Source organism: Cyphomyrmex costatus, unplaced genomic scaffold, assembly GCF_001594065.2.
Source record: "Cyphomyrmex costatus isolate MS0001 unplaced genomic scaffold, Ccosl1.0 scaffold119, whole genome shotgun sequence".
Lineage (NCBI taxonomy): Eukaryota > Metazoa > Arthropoda > Insecta > Hymenoptera > Formicidae > Cyphomyrmex > Cyphomyrmex costatus.
The window spans coordinates 277,644-294,275 of record NW_017275163.1 but is presented as its reverse complement, the minus strand read 5'-3'; the positions used below and the strand labels follow the sequence as shown (position 1 = coordinate 294,275).

At 30.2% G+C, this 16,632-nt stretch overlaps 1 protein-coding gene across 1 annotated transcript; it reads left to right on the top strand.

Annotated features, from left to right (window-relative positions):
* The first annotated feature begins 13,475 nt into the window (after positions 1 to 13,475).
* On the top strand, positions 13,476 to 15,486 carry LOC108778468 (trypsin-7). The gene is made up of 6 exons (XM_018545663.1): positions 13,476 to 13,577; positions 13,705 to 13,793; positions 13,917 to 14,061; positions 14,136 to 14,249; positions 14,519 to 14,671; positions 15,334 to 15,486. The coding sequence occupies exons 1-6, from the start codon at positions 13,476 to 13,478 to the stop codon at positions 15,484 to 15,486; spliced, it is 756 nt and encodes a 251-aa protein (XP_018401165.1).
* The last annotated feature ends 1,146 nt before the right edge of the window (positions 15,487 to 16,632 follow it).

The following is a 16,632-nucleotide window of genomic DNA, read 5'->3' as shown; positions in this document are numbered from 1 at the left end:
CTGTCAGTTTTATTGGCACAATTGGCGTACTGCAAACAACTTTATGATAGTTCTGAAAACGTGACTGTTATTTTGAGTGCGGGTATCAAGGAATAAATTTCTAAGAAACGCCGTTTCTTAACGTTTGTTCATAGTACTAGTCGTTGCGGTACCGCTCGCAATAATCGTCGTACCATTATGATGTAATAACGCTTCGTGCTATTACTTTAATACGGTATCGCTTCACAGAGTTTGCCACCTCGCACGTAATGCCGTGATATTGAACGGCAGCTTTCCGACTGCTGGTTTTCCCAATGTGCTGCTGGCTACTCGGCAATGCATTTCTCCTTGAATTCTTAACGATATTAGAAATCGACGTTTCTGCAAAACGACAGTACCGCGTTTTCATACATGTATAAAAAGATTTCTGTGGACTGTGCCGTGTAAATTGCCAGAGAGATTTTTCTTTTAACAAATGGAGACTGAAAATGAAGATCCGAAAAGACGTTCAGAAAATTCAAGTCAAAATGTAACGAAGTGAAAAAAAATGGGATGGACATTCGCACGAACTTGCGCGAAAGTATCGGAATCGGTGAACTAGGTAGTATCGGATCGATGATACGTCCATCCGATGATTACACGGAGGATACCTATCGTATCACGGCGATTCGATGATGATGCTTCGAAATTGTCACACGAAACGTAAACGTGTATCGCCGCAGGAGCTGTTTTGTTTCACTGGTAGAGAAATATTTATGTTGCTTACACAATTACTCGGTACGATCTCTTCGGCCGCGTAGAGTCCTCCGTAGTGGAAAATAAAACAGCGCAACTTTATGATAGTTCAAATACGTGCTTGCGGCTTTAAAACGGTCGCACTATTCGATTCACCGCGTTTACCGCATTTTCAATGATTCTTTACATTGCGAATGATGTCAGATGGCCACGAATTCCCAACTATATGCGCACAATAAAGTTTTTCCATTAACTCGAATTCAATTCGCAATTTCAATGTATATGTAACAATACGGAGGAGCTTGTGTGAATAAAAAAATTTATTATTAAATTCACATTGTCTAGATTCCTTTTTTGAAAGACTGTGTCATATATTTCTATTTAACGACGTAATAAGAAGGTACTTCGATCCCCCAAACCAAAAGGTATTTATCCGTGTTATTTGTATCATTTTTTATCCTTTTGATGCTTTATTTGCGATCGTAAATATTATGTTTCCAATTTTCACACGTACGCATGCACACTGATATAGTATATATTTCGCACGGTACTATTTCTTCAAGCCTACGTGACGGCTGAAGGGGAAATGGTCAGGTCGCCACGAACTGTCAGGAAAGTTATTGGATGTAGTCTGCGGCTTTATAGGATCATCGGGACGGTCGTTCGCTGCGTAACCAGTTCGTCGCGCCGACCGAAATGTTGAGGAAACGCGGAATTAAAACATTTTCATCCGACGTAATGCCACATACAGGATGATGGGTCTGGCAGTATCTACCGAGTTTTATCCGGGTGTCAAGTCGATTTCCTTTTCGTCATAGACATATTACGAGCGTTGACATTTTTACCGTGACTTTTGCGTTACGGTATTATTTTCGTAATATTTTTGTTCTCGCTTCAATCTCTCTCGCGTTTATTTCTGCAAAAGATCGAAATGCATACAAATGCAGGTGATCGCGAAATCTAAAAAAATTACTTTTACCGAGTGGCAGGTTAAAATTGGTTAAAATTGATTAAATCGTCCCCGAATGCGCATAGCGCCGATGTTATTATTTGTTATTCGTTAGTCGTGATGATACTATTACTTACACAGAAACGCCTGACTTTATGGTCGAAACATCGTAACGCTGTTCTGCGAGATTGGTGAAATGAGAATGAATAGCAACAAAGAGAAAGAAAGGGAGAAAGGAAATAAGAATGCAACGATTTTTTAAAGGCCAAATCGTGCGTAAAGATCGGTCGTTCGTAATACTAACCTGAAATGGATATTCCTCAATACTTACGTTTCTTGCTCCAATAAACTTAGATTCTGGCGAATCCGGTGCTCACTTTGACTGCAAAACGATTCTTTCTCGATAATCGTTTGTGTAACATTTGAATGAAACAGCATTGTCGATGTGCACTTGAAATGTATCTATTTTTAAACACTCGTATTTTTAAGAAATTTACTGGAGATATTTATCAAATATATAAATAAAGTGAAATGAATTAAGATAAGATTTAAGGATACAATATTTATTTTACGAGATTTTTTTCGCGGAATATCTCTCTCCATCTCTTTTTCTTTCCTCTTTTTTTATACGTCTCTTTAATAACTTACTATTATTATTGTACATATCAATTAAACTGCAATCTTTTAATATATCACGAATTATAAATTGAAGTAAATACACTATAGATTACGAAATCGACCAATAAAAGAATAATATTTAGTTTGTAGCTGTTGAGCGTGCGTTAATTCGTAATTAGCAATTCAATATCGAAGTATTGAATACGATATTCCTTCTCAAGCGCGAATTTCAGACACAGCTGACGATGTTCTTGCGCTTCGTTATAAAATACGATTAAGCATTTATCGCACACCGACTGAAGGGGTATATATAATGAATATAATATATATGTATATATATATATATTTGTGACATTTTTCCCTTTTTGTACGTGTTTAGTTAACTTTTTAACTCCCTCTCTCTCTATATAGGTGTTTAATTATTGTATATTTTAGCATTATTATTTGCTGGAACACAAAGAGGAAAATGATGTCATCTTTATCGACAAAAGTCTTTATTTAGGAAGCATTTACCGCGAATATAGTACGAGCTACTAATGAGTCAGTGTCGAGAATATGAGATCAAAGTAAAAACATAATATCACGTTACGCGGCTTAACGCTACGTTTCGTCGCGAAATAAAGGTTGAAAGATAAAAATATATGACAATCATAATTACACACGTAACTACACACGCCTCGAATGCACGGATAACATTACATTGTAGAAAATATCGTGAAAAATTTAATTTTTATATATTTTTCATATTTTCGGTCTATTTGAGTAAAAAATTATTTTAGCATTCTTTTAGAAGAATAAAATATCGAGATCGTAATGAATACTATAATCTGTAATATAATTTTGACAAAATTGAGAATAAACTCTATTCTGCGTATAAATCTTCACACTATCTGCTGTTGGACGTGATATTACATTTTACTTGTAAAATTAATTAACGTAAAAACACAGAGAATTCTGGTTAAATTGAGCGGTCTAGTAGAAGAGCGTTTTAACTTTTAATTTTCCACGTTCCCTATAGTTTGGAAACTGCAGGAAAATATTATGAAAAAGCGCGCATTGTTGAAACATTAGTGAAATGTACATCAAATGTAATTTTGCATAATGGCAAATCTGCTATAAATTTAGATAAACGTTGTTTTCCGTTTACCATAATTACGATGTCTCGGCAATTAAACTCGGAGTCACACCTTATCGATATTAAGATTATATACCCGTGAATGATCATGGTAAGTCATGTTATACGTGTTGCCTAATAGAAACTATTTTGACGACAATATATATTAGCTATTTGTTTATGAGATTCTCAAATTATGTTGTTAATTTAATATAAAAAGAGGAATGCTGAGACTAATTACAATGATGACTTTTTAACAAATTATAAAAAAGATACGTTGTTATCTCTTCATAATATTGCAATTGCGGAGAAACGGTGAATGTAATAATTATAACATAGATCTTTCTTAAATATTTATATTATTTATGTAAATATATTATGAATATATCTTTGTCTAATAAACTCGGCAAAAATTAAAATGCGATTAAAACAAAATTCATTCAATTCTTGTTTAAACGAGTAAAGAGCTAGATTTTGTTGTCTGTTTGCATTAGCGAAATTGTGATGTTTGGAAAATAGATCTAGACCAGACTTACGCTAAAGGATGCAAATATAACTTCAAGGAGCATGACAGTGGAATATTTCATATTGTTCGTGCGTCAGCATGCAGCATCACGTACGTGTTAAACCGTTGTACGTGGTGGAAACTAAGTAAGTATTAGGAGTTGGAAATTTCGAACAGATTACAACGAGTTAACCCAGGAGGAAGTTTGCGTATACGAGGCCAGCACCCACTCAGATTCGTCGAGCAACATTCCGGTAAGTGAGATTGTTGTTTCGCAATAAACGTGATTGGTCGCGATAGCAAATAATTAGCTTTTCTCTATTTGTGCGCAGTTACACAGTGTCTTACTATATCAAGTATATTTTATGAGTTCCGTGTATAACATGTATATCCTTTCTGTGCAAAATATCCTGGTAAATGATTGCACATACCTGCGCTTTTAGATTAGATTATTCTAAATTAGACTTTTCTAAATAAGATTATTCTCTATTAATCTGTTAGACTATTTTAAATTATTTATTTTAGAAAACAATAGATCTACAGTATGTTCTTTTATCTTTAATTAATATCTATTCTTAGATCGAATTATTAATTATATCGCATACATCTTACAATTAAATAAATATATATATGTATAATACTTTGTTTTATTGATCCATCATTTCAAGTTAAAACAAAGATAATTTTCATCATTATTATGCGCAACAATGGAATTATAACATAACTACGTTGATCTACAAAATATATAGACATATTCAAATAGCGGCGTAGAAAGTAATTAATATTCCTTTGAAAAATATTGTAATTATTGTCTGCATTGAATTTTTTATTTATAATGTATCAATTAGTGGACAGTTAGTCGACGTGACCCGATTTATTGGACAATGTGGTACAAAATTTTAAATATTAATCTTTTAATGATGACTTTAAATAAAAATTTGTTGTTTATAAAAGTTTAATAATAAATCAATTTTAGAATTCTACATATCATTAAAAGTTTTGTATTTGAAATGTTTTATCACTTTGTCCAATAATTCGTTTATGTTCACTAGCTGGTATATTTACTTTATCGTCTTTGAAAATTGATATTTGATAAAATTATTAAAAAAATGATTTTCACATATACACACAAAAAAGTTTTTTCTTTTTTTAAATACATGTAAATTGCTATAAAATGTTTTAAATAAAATTTTTTTTCTCCCAATAATTGTTTTATCATCCAGAGTCAAATAAGTGGAAATAAGATTTAATCTGAAAATAATAAATAACATAAATATAGGGTGCTTATCTTACAGTTATTTCGCTGTTGTCTTCTGGATTTTCTTCTTCCTTTTGTCGTGCACACATATAACACAACACTCACAAAAACGTGGTTAATTACGATCGCGTGCGAGCTAATCACTAAAGTTTATGAATGTGTGGTGCTTTTATGCAACACTTTGGACATTAATCGTACGCGACATATATTTGCAGAAAAAATTTCAGTGATGTTATTTATATCATTAATAATCTATCAATATTATAACAGCTTTTCATTACTGTCACTATTAGAAACATTTTATTCAGGAATGTTTATTACTTTACTCAATTTGAAAGTTTTAAATAAATTATATTTGGTTCAGAGAAAATATAAACCAAAATATAAGATTTTTAGTTACCAAAAGAATTAAATGCTACACTGCAAATTGAAGTGTGTAATAATTGTCTCTATGTATATGTATGATTTAATTTTGTATGCAAAAATAATTGCATTTACATTTTTTGCATGCAAAAATGGATTTAGACATTTAAATGTGTATAGTATTATTGTTACACGGAAAGTTAAATCACACACACATACACAAATATTATACATTTGGATTTGCAATATATGTATAGGAATTGTATTTGAAGTAGCGAAAAATTCAAAACCTAAAAAATGGATCCAATAGACGAGCAAATAAGAGTCAGCGTGGTAATTATAATAGTATTTATAATTATCACGCTGACTCTTATTTGCTCCTCTTTTGGATCCATTCCTTTGTTTTGGAATTAAGAGAGTTTGTAAGAAGATTACAGTATTATTAATTTGAAAAATTTAAAGTGGACTACAAAATACATTCGAATACAAGACGCCTTTTTATTAAAATAGTGATTATTACAAATATATATCGTAAATAATAATAATATGTTCCTATAATTTGTTTGCAGTAATATATGTTAAATAATAGTAATATAAATTTATAATAATAGAAGTTAATAACTTACATTATTTCTCATTTTATGCTAAGTTTTGCTTTTTATACAGCGTCCACATCTGTTTCAATAAATAAACGATGCCTCTTTACGTTTACAAATTATGAATTGTAAGAGTTAAATAATCACTATCAATTATTAATTAAAAATCGCGTAAGAATAGAATTGTTTATTGCTAATTGTTTAAAGATAATCATACTTTTTTTCTTAGTATGCGTACTTCAGAGAAAGTAATACAATAACGCGATGCGCGGAACGGATCACGCCACTATGTCTTTTTGCGTGTGCCATGAATGATAGCGCAACAACCTTCTGTGTACAAAATGTCATAATGTTTGCCGTAACAACAAATATTATGTTAAGACCGCTTGTCAATCGGCTTGTCGACAACACAAAGTATCTGGTATGTGACATAAACTAAAAATATATAGCAAATATTATTCTTTTTATTTTAAATTATGAGTTCTAAGATAACGATTAAATCCACTCGATTTAAATCGTTATTCTTTATTAGAAATATTCATCTAATCATAACTAATTGTAAGAAATAGCGACAGAGATATAAATTTTTTTATAAGTACTGTATTAAAACAACGTATGCAAAGTTTCATTCCAATTCACTGATTAGTTAAAAAGATTTAGAACAAATAAATTTGCACATTTAATAACTATCTTAAGATGTAATTGTACTGACATAATATTATATGTATATAGATATTGAATTCTAATTCAAATATCTATACGTTTCAGTACAATTATGTGCATTTTAAAATAGTTATTATAGATACTAATTAATGCTTTTTTTTTATATAACTTAAAGTTTATTTACAAAAAATCAAATAGAAATTTAATATCTAAAATAATATTATTATTTTCTATTTTAGATTTTATTTATCGAACAATTGACGAATACTCTCGCAAAAAGAACTTATTAGTTTTGAGTCGATAAAATTTTGAAGATTTTTTCGGATCTCTTTCACTACAACCTTTAGTGAGATGATGTAATGTTCAAATGACATAAGTAGTAATCTGTCAAGACTAGAACTGGTAAATAATTTGCATAAGTAGGAATTTCCTAGCACAAAGCATTGACATCTTTCGTATTCTGTGCAGCATGTAATCGAACGTTGTGTTGTAAAAGGATTTCCTCCATTTCAAAACCTCTGATATCACTTTTTGCATGTTTTATGAGTCACGACTTCATTCGGAACAGAGCAATTTTCATGGCTGTAACTACATTCTTTTTTAATTTAAATGCAAAAAATGTGTAGTGCTTCAAAAATATTGCTTTTTGTTTGCTACTCTTTTGTAAAATTATATCGTGTGCTTTGTAAGAGCAGATGGTGTTTTAAAAACGTAAAGATTTATATATCGAACTGCAAAAGAGCGAGAAAATATTTTAAAATAGAGTTATAAGGCATTGAATGTAAAGACACCGAATTAATTTGTCCTTAAACATCTGGAGACACGGTAGTGTCTCGGCGCTAAGCCAAGCGCGCGACACTGCCGTGTCTCCTTTACGCGAATCTGACAAATTCGGGGGATTGAGATGATCATATCTCAGTAACGGCTGAACCGATCAAGTTCTACATACGCTCAATCGATAGCAAATACTTAAATTGTATGATAAAAGTATTATAGTTAAATTGTATGATAAAACTTTCATTTTTTTCTACGTGCCCTACGAGCGGAGATATCGCGACGCAAAGTCCGGATCTGTGAACTTTCACGTTTTATTTTTAAGATACGTCGTCATCGTCGCCGACCAAAGAAATGTACGTCTCGTTTTTTCGATAATAGAGGGCCTTTGACTTTATGTGTTATCTCACTCTATCTATCATCTTACTCTATCTATCTATATCTAACCAGCAGACCAGTGTTGCATGGTGTATCACATATGACGAGCGCGCGGTTTAAATCTTATAATTAAAAATAAAATATTATTCAATATAATATAAAATATTTATTAATAATATATATATAATGTTATTAATGTTATTATATTTATATAAATATTAAAATTGAAATATCGAAATATACCAGAGAAACTATGTGTCCAGGTATTCACTATCGAGGAATTAAGTGTCTAGACGTTGTCTATATGTCGTCGTCGAGGAAGTAAGTGTCTACGTGTTTGATTTCGAGAAAGTGAGTGTCTAGGTGTTTGCCTTCAAGGAAGTGAGTGTCTAGGTGTTCGCTGTCGAGGAAATAGGTGTCTAGGTGTTCGCCTTCGAGGAAGTGAGTGTCTAGGTGTTCGCCTTCAAGGAAGTAGGTGTCCACGTGTTCGACGTCGAGGAAGTGAGTGTCTAAGTGTTCGCCTTCGAGGAAGTGAGTGTCTAGGTGTTTGCCGTCGAGGAAGTGGGTGTCTAGGTGTTTGTTTGTTTGTAAGAAACGTCATCGTCATCGTCATCGTCGTCGTCGTCGTCGTCGTCGTCGTCATTGTTGCCAGCTACGAAGTAAGGAATTACATTCTGAAATTTTTCGCGCAAGAGATAAATGTGGTCGCGATGGGTATCTATAAATCTATAATATCGATCGCTGCGATCTATACGATCATTAAAGTCGGATTAAGAGTCTCAGCAATAACAAAGGATTGAGATTAAGAAATCTGTCATATCGATGGCATAGACGAACACGTAAGTGAGGTTAGAATAAATAAATATTTTCTGCTTTATTACACAAATTCTCTGCTATAAAACACATTCCGCTATAAGAATACAAATTATTTTCTATATAATTATTTTGTAGCATTTGGTTAGGTTACTTATTTACCGAGACACTACCGTATCTCCAGATCTGGTAGTTTATTTCAATCAATCAGATAAGATTTACAATATTAATTCTCTATTCTTTATATAATTATAAAAGAGTTGATTCTTTGTGCTTTGTTGATAGGAAAAGTCTGAAAAGAAAAAAAATATAGATTTAAAAGAACCTTGCCTTTTCTTTTCAGGACTTTCTCTTCAATAAATCTGAAAATAAAATACAACACAAAGAATCAATTCTTTTATAATAATAAAGATAAAACTTATTTGATACAGTTACTCAAAATACAAAATTACTTGGTTTTAGTATTGAAATCTTTAAAACTGTAAATAATTATCTAATAATGAAATATATTATCATGGAAAGTAACTGATATATTATTGATTTAACAACACATGCACACTAGTTGTTTATAATACTAATGTTAAATCATTATTACGTATACATGCAACAAAAGAGTATACACTTTATGTATGTTTATTTTGAACTGGCACCTTCAATAATATATGAGTTATTTTCCATGGTAATATGTATAAATTACGTTAAAATAGACAATTTGGGATAAGAATTTATTTAAAATTAATTCTGATCTTTTTTTTGTGATACCATTACCAAGAAAGAGAAATCATAATAAAGTTCTTAATACACTGAACATTAGAAAGAAACATACAATAACAAACTTGAAGTCATATCACAGGTATATAAGTATAACACACTACGTATAATTAACTTTACAATAAAGTACGTACATAAAAATGAACAGTTATTCTTCTTTTACATCATTTATGCTTCTTTCTAATGTTAGTATTAAGAAATTATTATAATTTCTAACATATAAAAGAGTCCTTCAAATCTTCAATTCATTTGTTTTTAATCCGCAGGCTGTAACAATGCGGATAATACATTGTAAGTCTTTTCATTAAGTTAAATTAACAGTTTCTAGATTTAGCATTTATAGTTGCGTTTCAAGACCGAAATCCTTTCGGCGCGCAAAAATTAGGGAAAGGGGACATTTATAAATCAGATTATTAGAGTTGCGTTGCAAGTTCGACAATTGTTCGGCGCGCAATTTGGGGGGACTATATATATTAATAGAACGTTATTTCCTACTTTGGAGAAATATTGCGAAGAATATCACTACGTCGACTTGCCATCAGAGGTCTATCGATATTCGCAAATTCTCGCAAGTGCTAAGACACGCGTATATCTCTTTATATAGAATCTCGATTTAATAACTTACCAAGGCGGATAAGGTAGGCTTCCACTACAATGCCTTACTGATGAGTTCAGTAGTGGAAGCCGGGACGAAACGCCAAACATTACGTGATATTCTTCGCAATATATAATATTAGAATAAATTATCAGATTTAGATTTTAAATTGTAATTAGACTCTTATTCGCCCTATTTAACATGTTAATTATTATTATATAAAAGAGTCCTTCAAATCTTCAATTCATTTGTATTATGATTTCTCTTTCTTGGTAATGGTATTCGAACAGTATTTTTCCAGTATGTCTACATTGATGCTCTCTAAAATATTTTAACATAATACATTTCATTATTAAAAGATAATACAATGAAAGTGAATATGTATTTATTCCAATGTCAAAATATTACATACGTATAATCAAATATGCTAATAAACGTAATAAATTTTTTTGGTATAACGTTATTACGAAATTGATTATCAGGATAATCTTTTCCCACGATATTAATTATTAATTAAAATAATAATTTATAAACGTATGTGCTTATGAAGATATACGTGATTGAAAACTGGTTAACTTACACTCTAAAATCTTGAACTAGATGAGAGATTAAACTATAACAGTTTTTTATATTTAAAAAATAAATCACAAAAGATCAGTATTAATTTTAAAAGAATTCTTATGCCAAATTGTCTATTTTAACGTAATACATTTTATTATTGAAAGATAATGAAAAATGACTCATATATTGTTGAAGGTGCCAGTTCATCAAAGTAAACATACACCAACAGTTCCCAACTTTACGTCTGACTTGAATACCTCATTATGTGTGCCAAGGTTTTTTACCATTTCATTATCTTCCAATAATAAAGACTACTTGAATACCTCATTATGTATGCCAAGGTTTTTTACCATTTCATTATCTTCCAATAATAAAATATATTACGTTAAAGTAGACAATGTGGTAAGACAATTTAATAAGAATTATTTTAAAATTAATACTGATCATTTCTTTTGAAATTAATATTGATCTTTTGTGATTCATTTTTAAAATATAAAAAACTGTTATTTTGTTTTCTCACCTAGAACACTATATTTGATTCAAGATTTTGGAGTACATAAGAATTATTTTGAAATTAATACTGATCTTTTGTGATTCATTTTTGAAATATAAAATTTTTTATTTTTTTCTCTCTCTCTCTCTCTCTCTCTCTCTCTCTCTCTCTCTCTCTCTCTCTCTCACCTAGAACACTATTGGTTATACGACTAATGCGAGCATAAAATGTTGAAATTTAGTAATTTTAAGTAAACTATATAATCAATGCTTTTATTCTAATTTAATCTATTGCATATAATACATTGATATGGTAACAAAAAGCTTTGTTATTATCCAATAAGCTTAAGTTCCTTCCGTCACTGACAACCAATTATATTAAAGATTGTCCTTTGAAAACTGTCGCTGACTTTTATATGTTTTCTGTACACAGTCATTATTGTGACATACATTGATATACTAACATATATTTTGGTTCTTCTTCTTTTTAATTTGGAAAGATTATTTCAACCGTTTTGACAAAATGTAAGTTATAACTGCTTAACAATAGTAAATTAATTAAACAAGTGACTATACTGAATACTTAATTGTATATATAGATTGTTTTTGACTTAATTGAATTTCTCGCATATTAAAACGATCAAATTCCATTGGATTACAATAAGACGAACTAGATTGATGTGGTTAATATCTGAATTGGAAAGAAGAATAAACTTCAAGAGAAGGTTGTTAATTTAAAGATCTTATATTAAAATTTTATACTGAATTGTTTGTTTGAATGCAAATGACGATTGAAAATTATTATTTCTACACTGAAGAAGGCTCTGTGTAGCTGAAACACGTTTATGACCTTATCAATGTATTATATGCAATTTTATATTAAATTAGAACAAAAGCATTTTGATTATATAGTTTACTTAAAATTACTAAATTTCAACATTTTATGCTCGTATTGGTCGTATAATTAATGTTTTTGAGATTTTTGCTATTTATAATAATATAAAAGTTGGTAAAGGACTCTTGATATAAACATAAACGAAAGATAAAAGGGATATTGTAAGAGTCAGTAAAATAAATTTTAAAAAGTTAAATAACACGTAACAGTCATATATAATAAAAACTTCATCTTACAAAATCCTTACATATACATCTCTAAATAATACAAAATTCTAAACTTAAGAAACTACTTAACGTTTCGGCTCCTGTATTGAGCCCTCTTTGGAAGCAACATCATAACTCTTGAAGGTACTAATTATTAGATTAATCTAGATTCTCCATCTCCGTACATTGTTCACATAGCGACTGACAGATCGAAAGTAAAGGAAGCTATTTAAAATATAATAAATTAACACACAATTAGTCAAGTTAAATCTGCATATGATACATTTCGTTAAAATAAGTTATAATTATATAATTTTGCTATTTATTTTATAATAACATTTTCATATATTTTTATTAGAACAAAAATTTAAAAAGTGCTACTAAATACTACTTTATTAAAATATCTTATGATCTAGTTCTAGTAAACTGTAACTTTTCAAAAAATTTGATGTATTACTTTTAAATGCAATTTAGAATAATCTGTAATTTTATATAATAAATAATGTTATCATTTTAAAATATTCAATATAATATGATTGTGCTAAATACGCGGACTACTAAAAATAAGTTTAATATTAAAAAGATTAAAAAACGCTTCGAATTTATGGAAATAACTCTGGCGAGCATTAATTTTACGCAAATTTAATTTTAAAAATCGAATTTTATTTTTCACAATCAATAGATTGCTCTATGAACGTATATTTTTATTTTATATAAAAATATATATTGCGTGAATATAAAAAAATAGGAACAGTTAGACTATTTTCCGCTATAAAATCGTATAGTATCTAAAAATAGAAAAAAAGGTTGCTAGGAATATTGATGCAACGTTAAAAACTTTAAAATGTCAATCTAATTTAGAGCAATTTGATTTATCTAGTAATTGTTCATATTGAAAAGATATTTTTAAAGTAAGAATAATTCTGTTAATTTTAAATCTCTCGAATCTGAAATTGATTTGCAACTTTCGTATTGTACGTTCAGTTTTATATGTAAAAATGGTTTATCTGTTTTTATATATAAGATATACTATACAATAATAGCAATAATAACTAATTGTTCTTGAAAATGCATGTAATGAATAATTCTTAGGAAGAATATCAACAATCATATCTTGATATCATCGTTTGTCTTATCGGGATTCACCGTTAATTCGAGCTTATTCTCGCGAGCAACAATGTCAGTAACCAAGTTGTCTACGACCGCAGTCATGCTGATTATATTCTGTCTGGCGTTGATAGCTTCCGCCTCGTGCTTCGAGTTTACAATAATCGATGGTACACCTACAACCATCACTAAGCATCCATATCAGGTCAGTTTACGGTTGAAATGTCTTCTCACAATTGTCATATGATTGAGTACCCGAGTAATTGCGTGAAATTATTATAATTGAAAGTATCCTTACACAAAAATTTTCTTTAAAATATTATTTCCAATAGGTCTCCATTCATTATAAGGATGAACTTACATGCGCAGGTTCCATAATTAGCGAGCGATGGATTTTAACAGCGGCACATTGCGTTTATGGGTATGCGTGAATTTCTCATTCTTGATTCCTCCACTGTCTCTTAAAATTAGTTAAGATAAGATAATGATATAATTTATGTAAGTCTTGAAAATTATTAGTGCTTGATTAAATGTATTATTTTAGCGAGAAAACGCTGTCGGTCTTCAAAGTGCGCGTTGGAAGTACTTATCATGACAAAGGAGGTATTCTAATCAAAGATATTGCGTCGATCATTTGTCATAAAAAGTATCATCCGCTAACTTACGATTACGACGTGGCTTTAATTAAAGTACGTAGCTATAATTATGCTTTATTTCGTACATTTCCCCTATTAGATAGATTAAGTAAAAATGGTGTTTTCAGTTGTCTACACCTTTAACATTTGGAGAAAATATAAAACCTATTCTTCTTGCGCTTCCATCGATGAACATTAAAACTGGTACCCAGACAGTCGTTACAGGCTGGGGAAAAACATCGGTAAGTCCTTTTCTAGTCATCCATTCTCTCTTGAGTCTTGCGTCTACACTTGTATCAGTGTCAAGATTTATTGCCACTAAGATGCTTAGTCGACGGTGATGTTCAACGAGATGTTTAGCTGTGTGTAAACGTTAAGATTCGTTTGTCGAGCGCTTAACGTAGTTTCGCTTGATCGCCGCGACAAATGTTGACGGGATCTTCGGTGGACAGACGTGGATGTTCGTAAACGTTTGGCAGCCTACAGTATATAGGCGTGTTGCAAATTTCAGGCAAATGGTGCTAGTTCAGAAGTACTACGAACTACCACAATATCGATCACTGATCAAGAGACGTGTCGGAAGGTCTATGATAGATATCATCGGCTAGTGACTTCCAACATGATCTGCGCTGGCGATGTCAATGGTGAAAAAGTCACCTGTCAGGTACGTTTTCAATGCCTATTTTTAATGTTGGCAATTCCATGACGGATATTCGTAATCCTCTGATTACACAATCTTTTCGCATTTTTTTATTATGTGTCGTGAAACGAAATATATACAAATCTTTTTGCGCTTTTTTTGAAAAAGGAAGTAAGATTGCTCTATATGTATATTGTACATATAAATCAGTGATGCGCAGCCTTTATTATGAATCATTTTCAGAGGTTCATTTTTAGAAATAGGTAAAATATTTTGGACATTAGAATGTTTATTTTATATGCATAAAATAGAAAATTGTATACAAACGATTTTATATTTTCCCTTATGAGCTGGAGGGCCATAAAAAGTTCACAGGTGGGCTATATTCGGTCCGAGGACCACATGTTGTGCACATTACTGTCATCAACGATATATTTTATTATTTATTATATATTATATTATATTGTTGTATTAGAATACAAAAATTTACATATATAATTTCTGTTTATAACTTTATAATCTATTTTTTAATAACATTAGAAATTAGAATTTAATATTTCAGAAAAATACAACTAATGTCTTCGGAATACATCAAAATAATCTCATTCCATTTTTGATCCACGCGACTTTTTAGAAATTGATTTCTGTCGGAAGTGAAAAAAAAAGTTTATTTGTTCATGACGCAGGGAGATTCCGGAGGTGCGCTCGTTGGCTACAACGGGCTCCAAATTGGGATCGTGTCCTGGGGCGGTCAGAAGTGTGCGAGTGTTGGATTTCCAGGAGTGTATACGCGAGTACCCGCCATACGGCAGTGGGTAACCGAGCAGGCGAACGTGTAGTAGAATTAATTTTTCCCCTCTCTCGGAATGTTTTTCAAGATAGGAAAGAGATGCAGCGTATCGTTGAAAAAATATTTACTTCTGTTTAACCATATCAAAACTAGACAGCACTACGAAAAAATACTATCTTACAAATTGTACAATAAAGAGTCAGCTAAATGAAGAAAAAAGGAATTTTTTAATAACAATTATAAAACGGAAATTGAAAGTGAAATTTCAATAAATCTTAATTGTTTTATATTTTTCCTTTCCATGAATATACGTAGATATTATTTTCGTATGTTTACTCGCATCAAACTTAAACTTGTGTAAGCTATATAGAGTTTTTAATCTCTACACTGAAAGAACGGTTTTTCTGAAGTGTCTAAACATTTATCTAAATACAAATTTGAAAATAAATTTGTTACATTATCAAAAATTTATGTAGAAAGCTTAAACATTGATTACAATACAGTAAAATATTTTAACATTTTACCAACTAGTTTGAACGTTTCTACATAATTATTTTGATAATTCAAACAAAATTATTTTTAGGTCAGTATTTAGTTAAATACTAATATCTAAGATATTTTAATAACATTTTTTTCCATATTTATCTAAATCTATATATTTTAAGCTCAATTAGTATATTTTTTAATAATCTATTACAAGCGGATTTATATTTTGTGAATATATTATATGTATATTGTATATTTCTCAAACCATGGACGAATCCATTGCTTAAACAAATTCATTAGCATAATTGTAAGGACTACGAAGAAAATTAAAATTGTACATTGTTAAGATTTTTGTATGCGAATTACTTTTTAATTGACATCATTTTTGTATGCGAATTGACTTTTGAATTGACATTGATAGAACCAATGAACTACAGATATTTTTATAATAATTGACAAACATGCGAGAAATTATTCCTCAGTACACATTATCATTTAGAATATATTAGAAAAAAAATTTTTGTGTTATATACTGAAGATGGTCACTTTAAGGACCTAAACTTTATAATTATGTTTATAATTATGTAATTTAGTATTATTAAATACACTATATTTTTGCTACTTTGAACCAGCGTGTGGTATATGTGTGTGCTCCTTTTTCTTACTTTTATTACATGTATATTGTATATTTTTTTAAGGTGCAACAGTT

Excerpts from the sequence above, each read along its gene's own strand:
- LOC108778468 (XM_018545663.1), top strand. The coding sequence starts at position 13,476 with ATGCTGATTATATTCTGTCTGGCGTTGATAGCTTCCGCCTCGTGCTTC. Across the intron at positions 13,794-13,916 it reads GCGGCACATTGCGTTTATGG|CGAGAAAACGCTGTCGGTCT; the intron begins GTATGCGTGAAT and ends GTATTATTTTAG. Across the intron at positions 14,062-14,135 it reads ACGACGTGGCTTTAATTAAA|TTGTCTACACCTTTAACATT; the intron begins GTACGTAGCTAT and ends TGGTGTTTTCAG.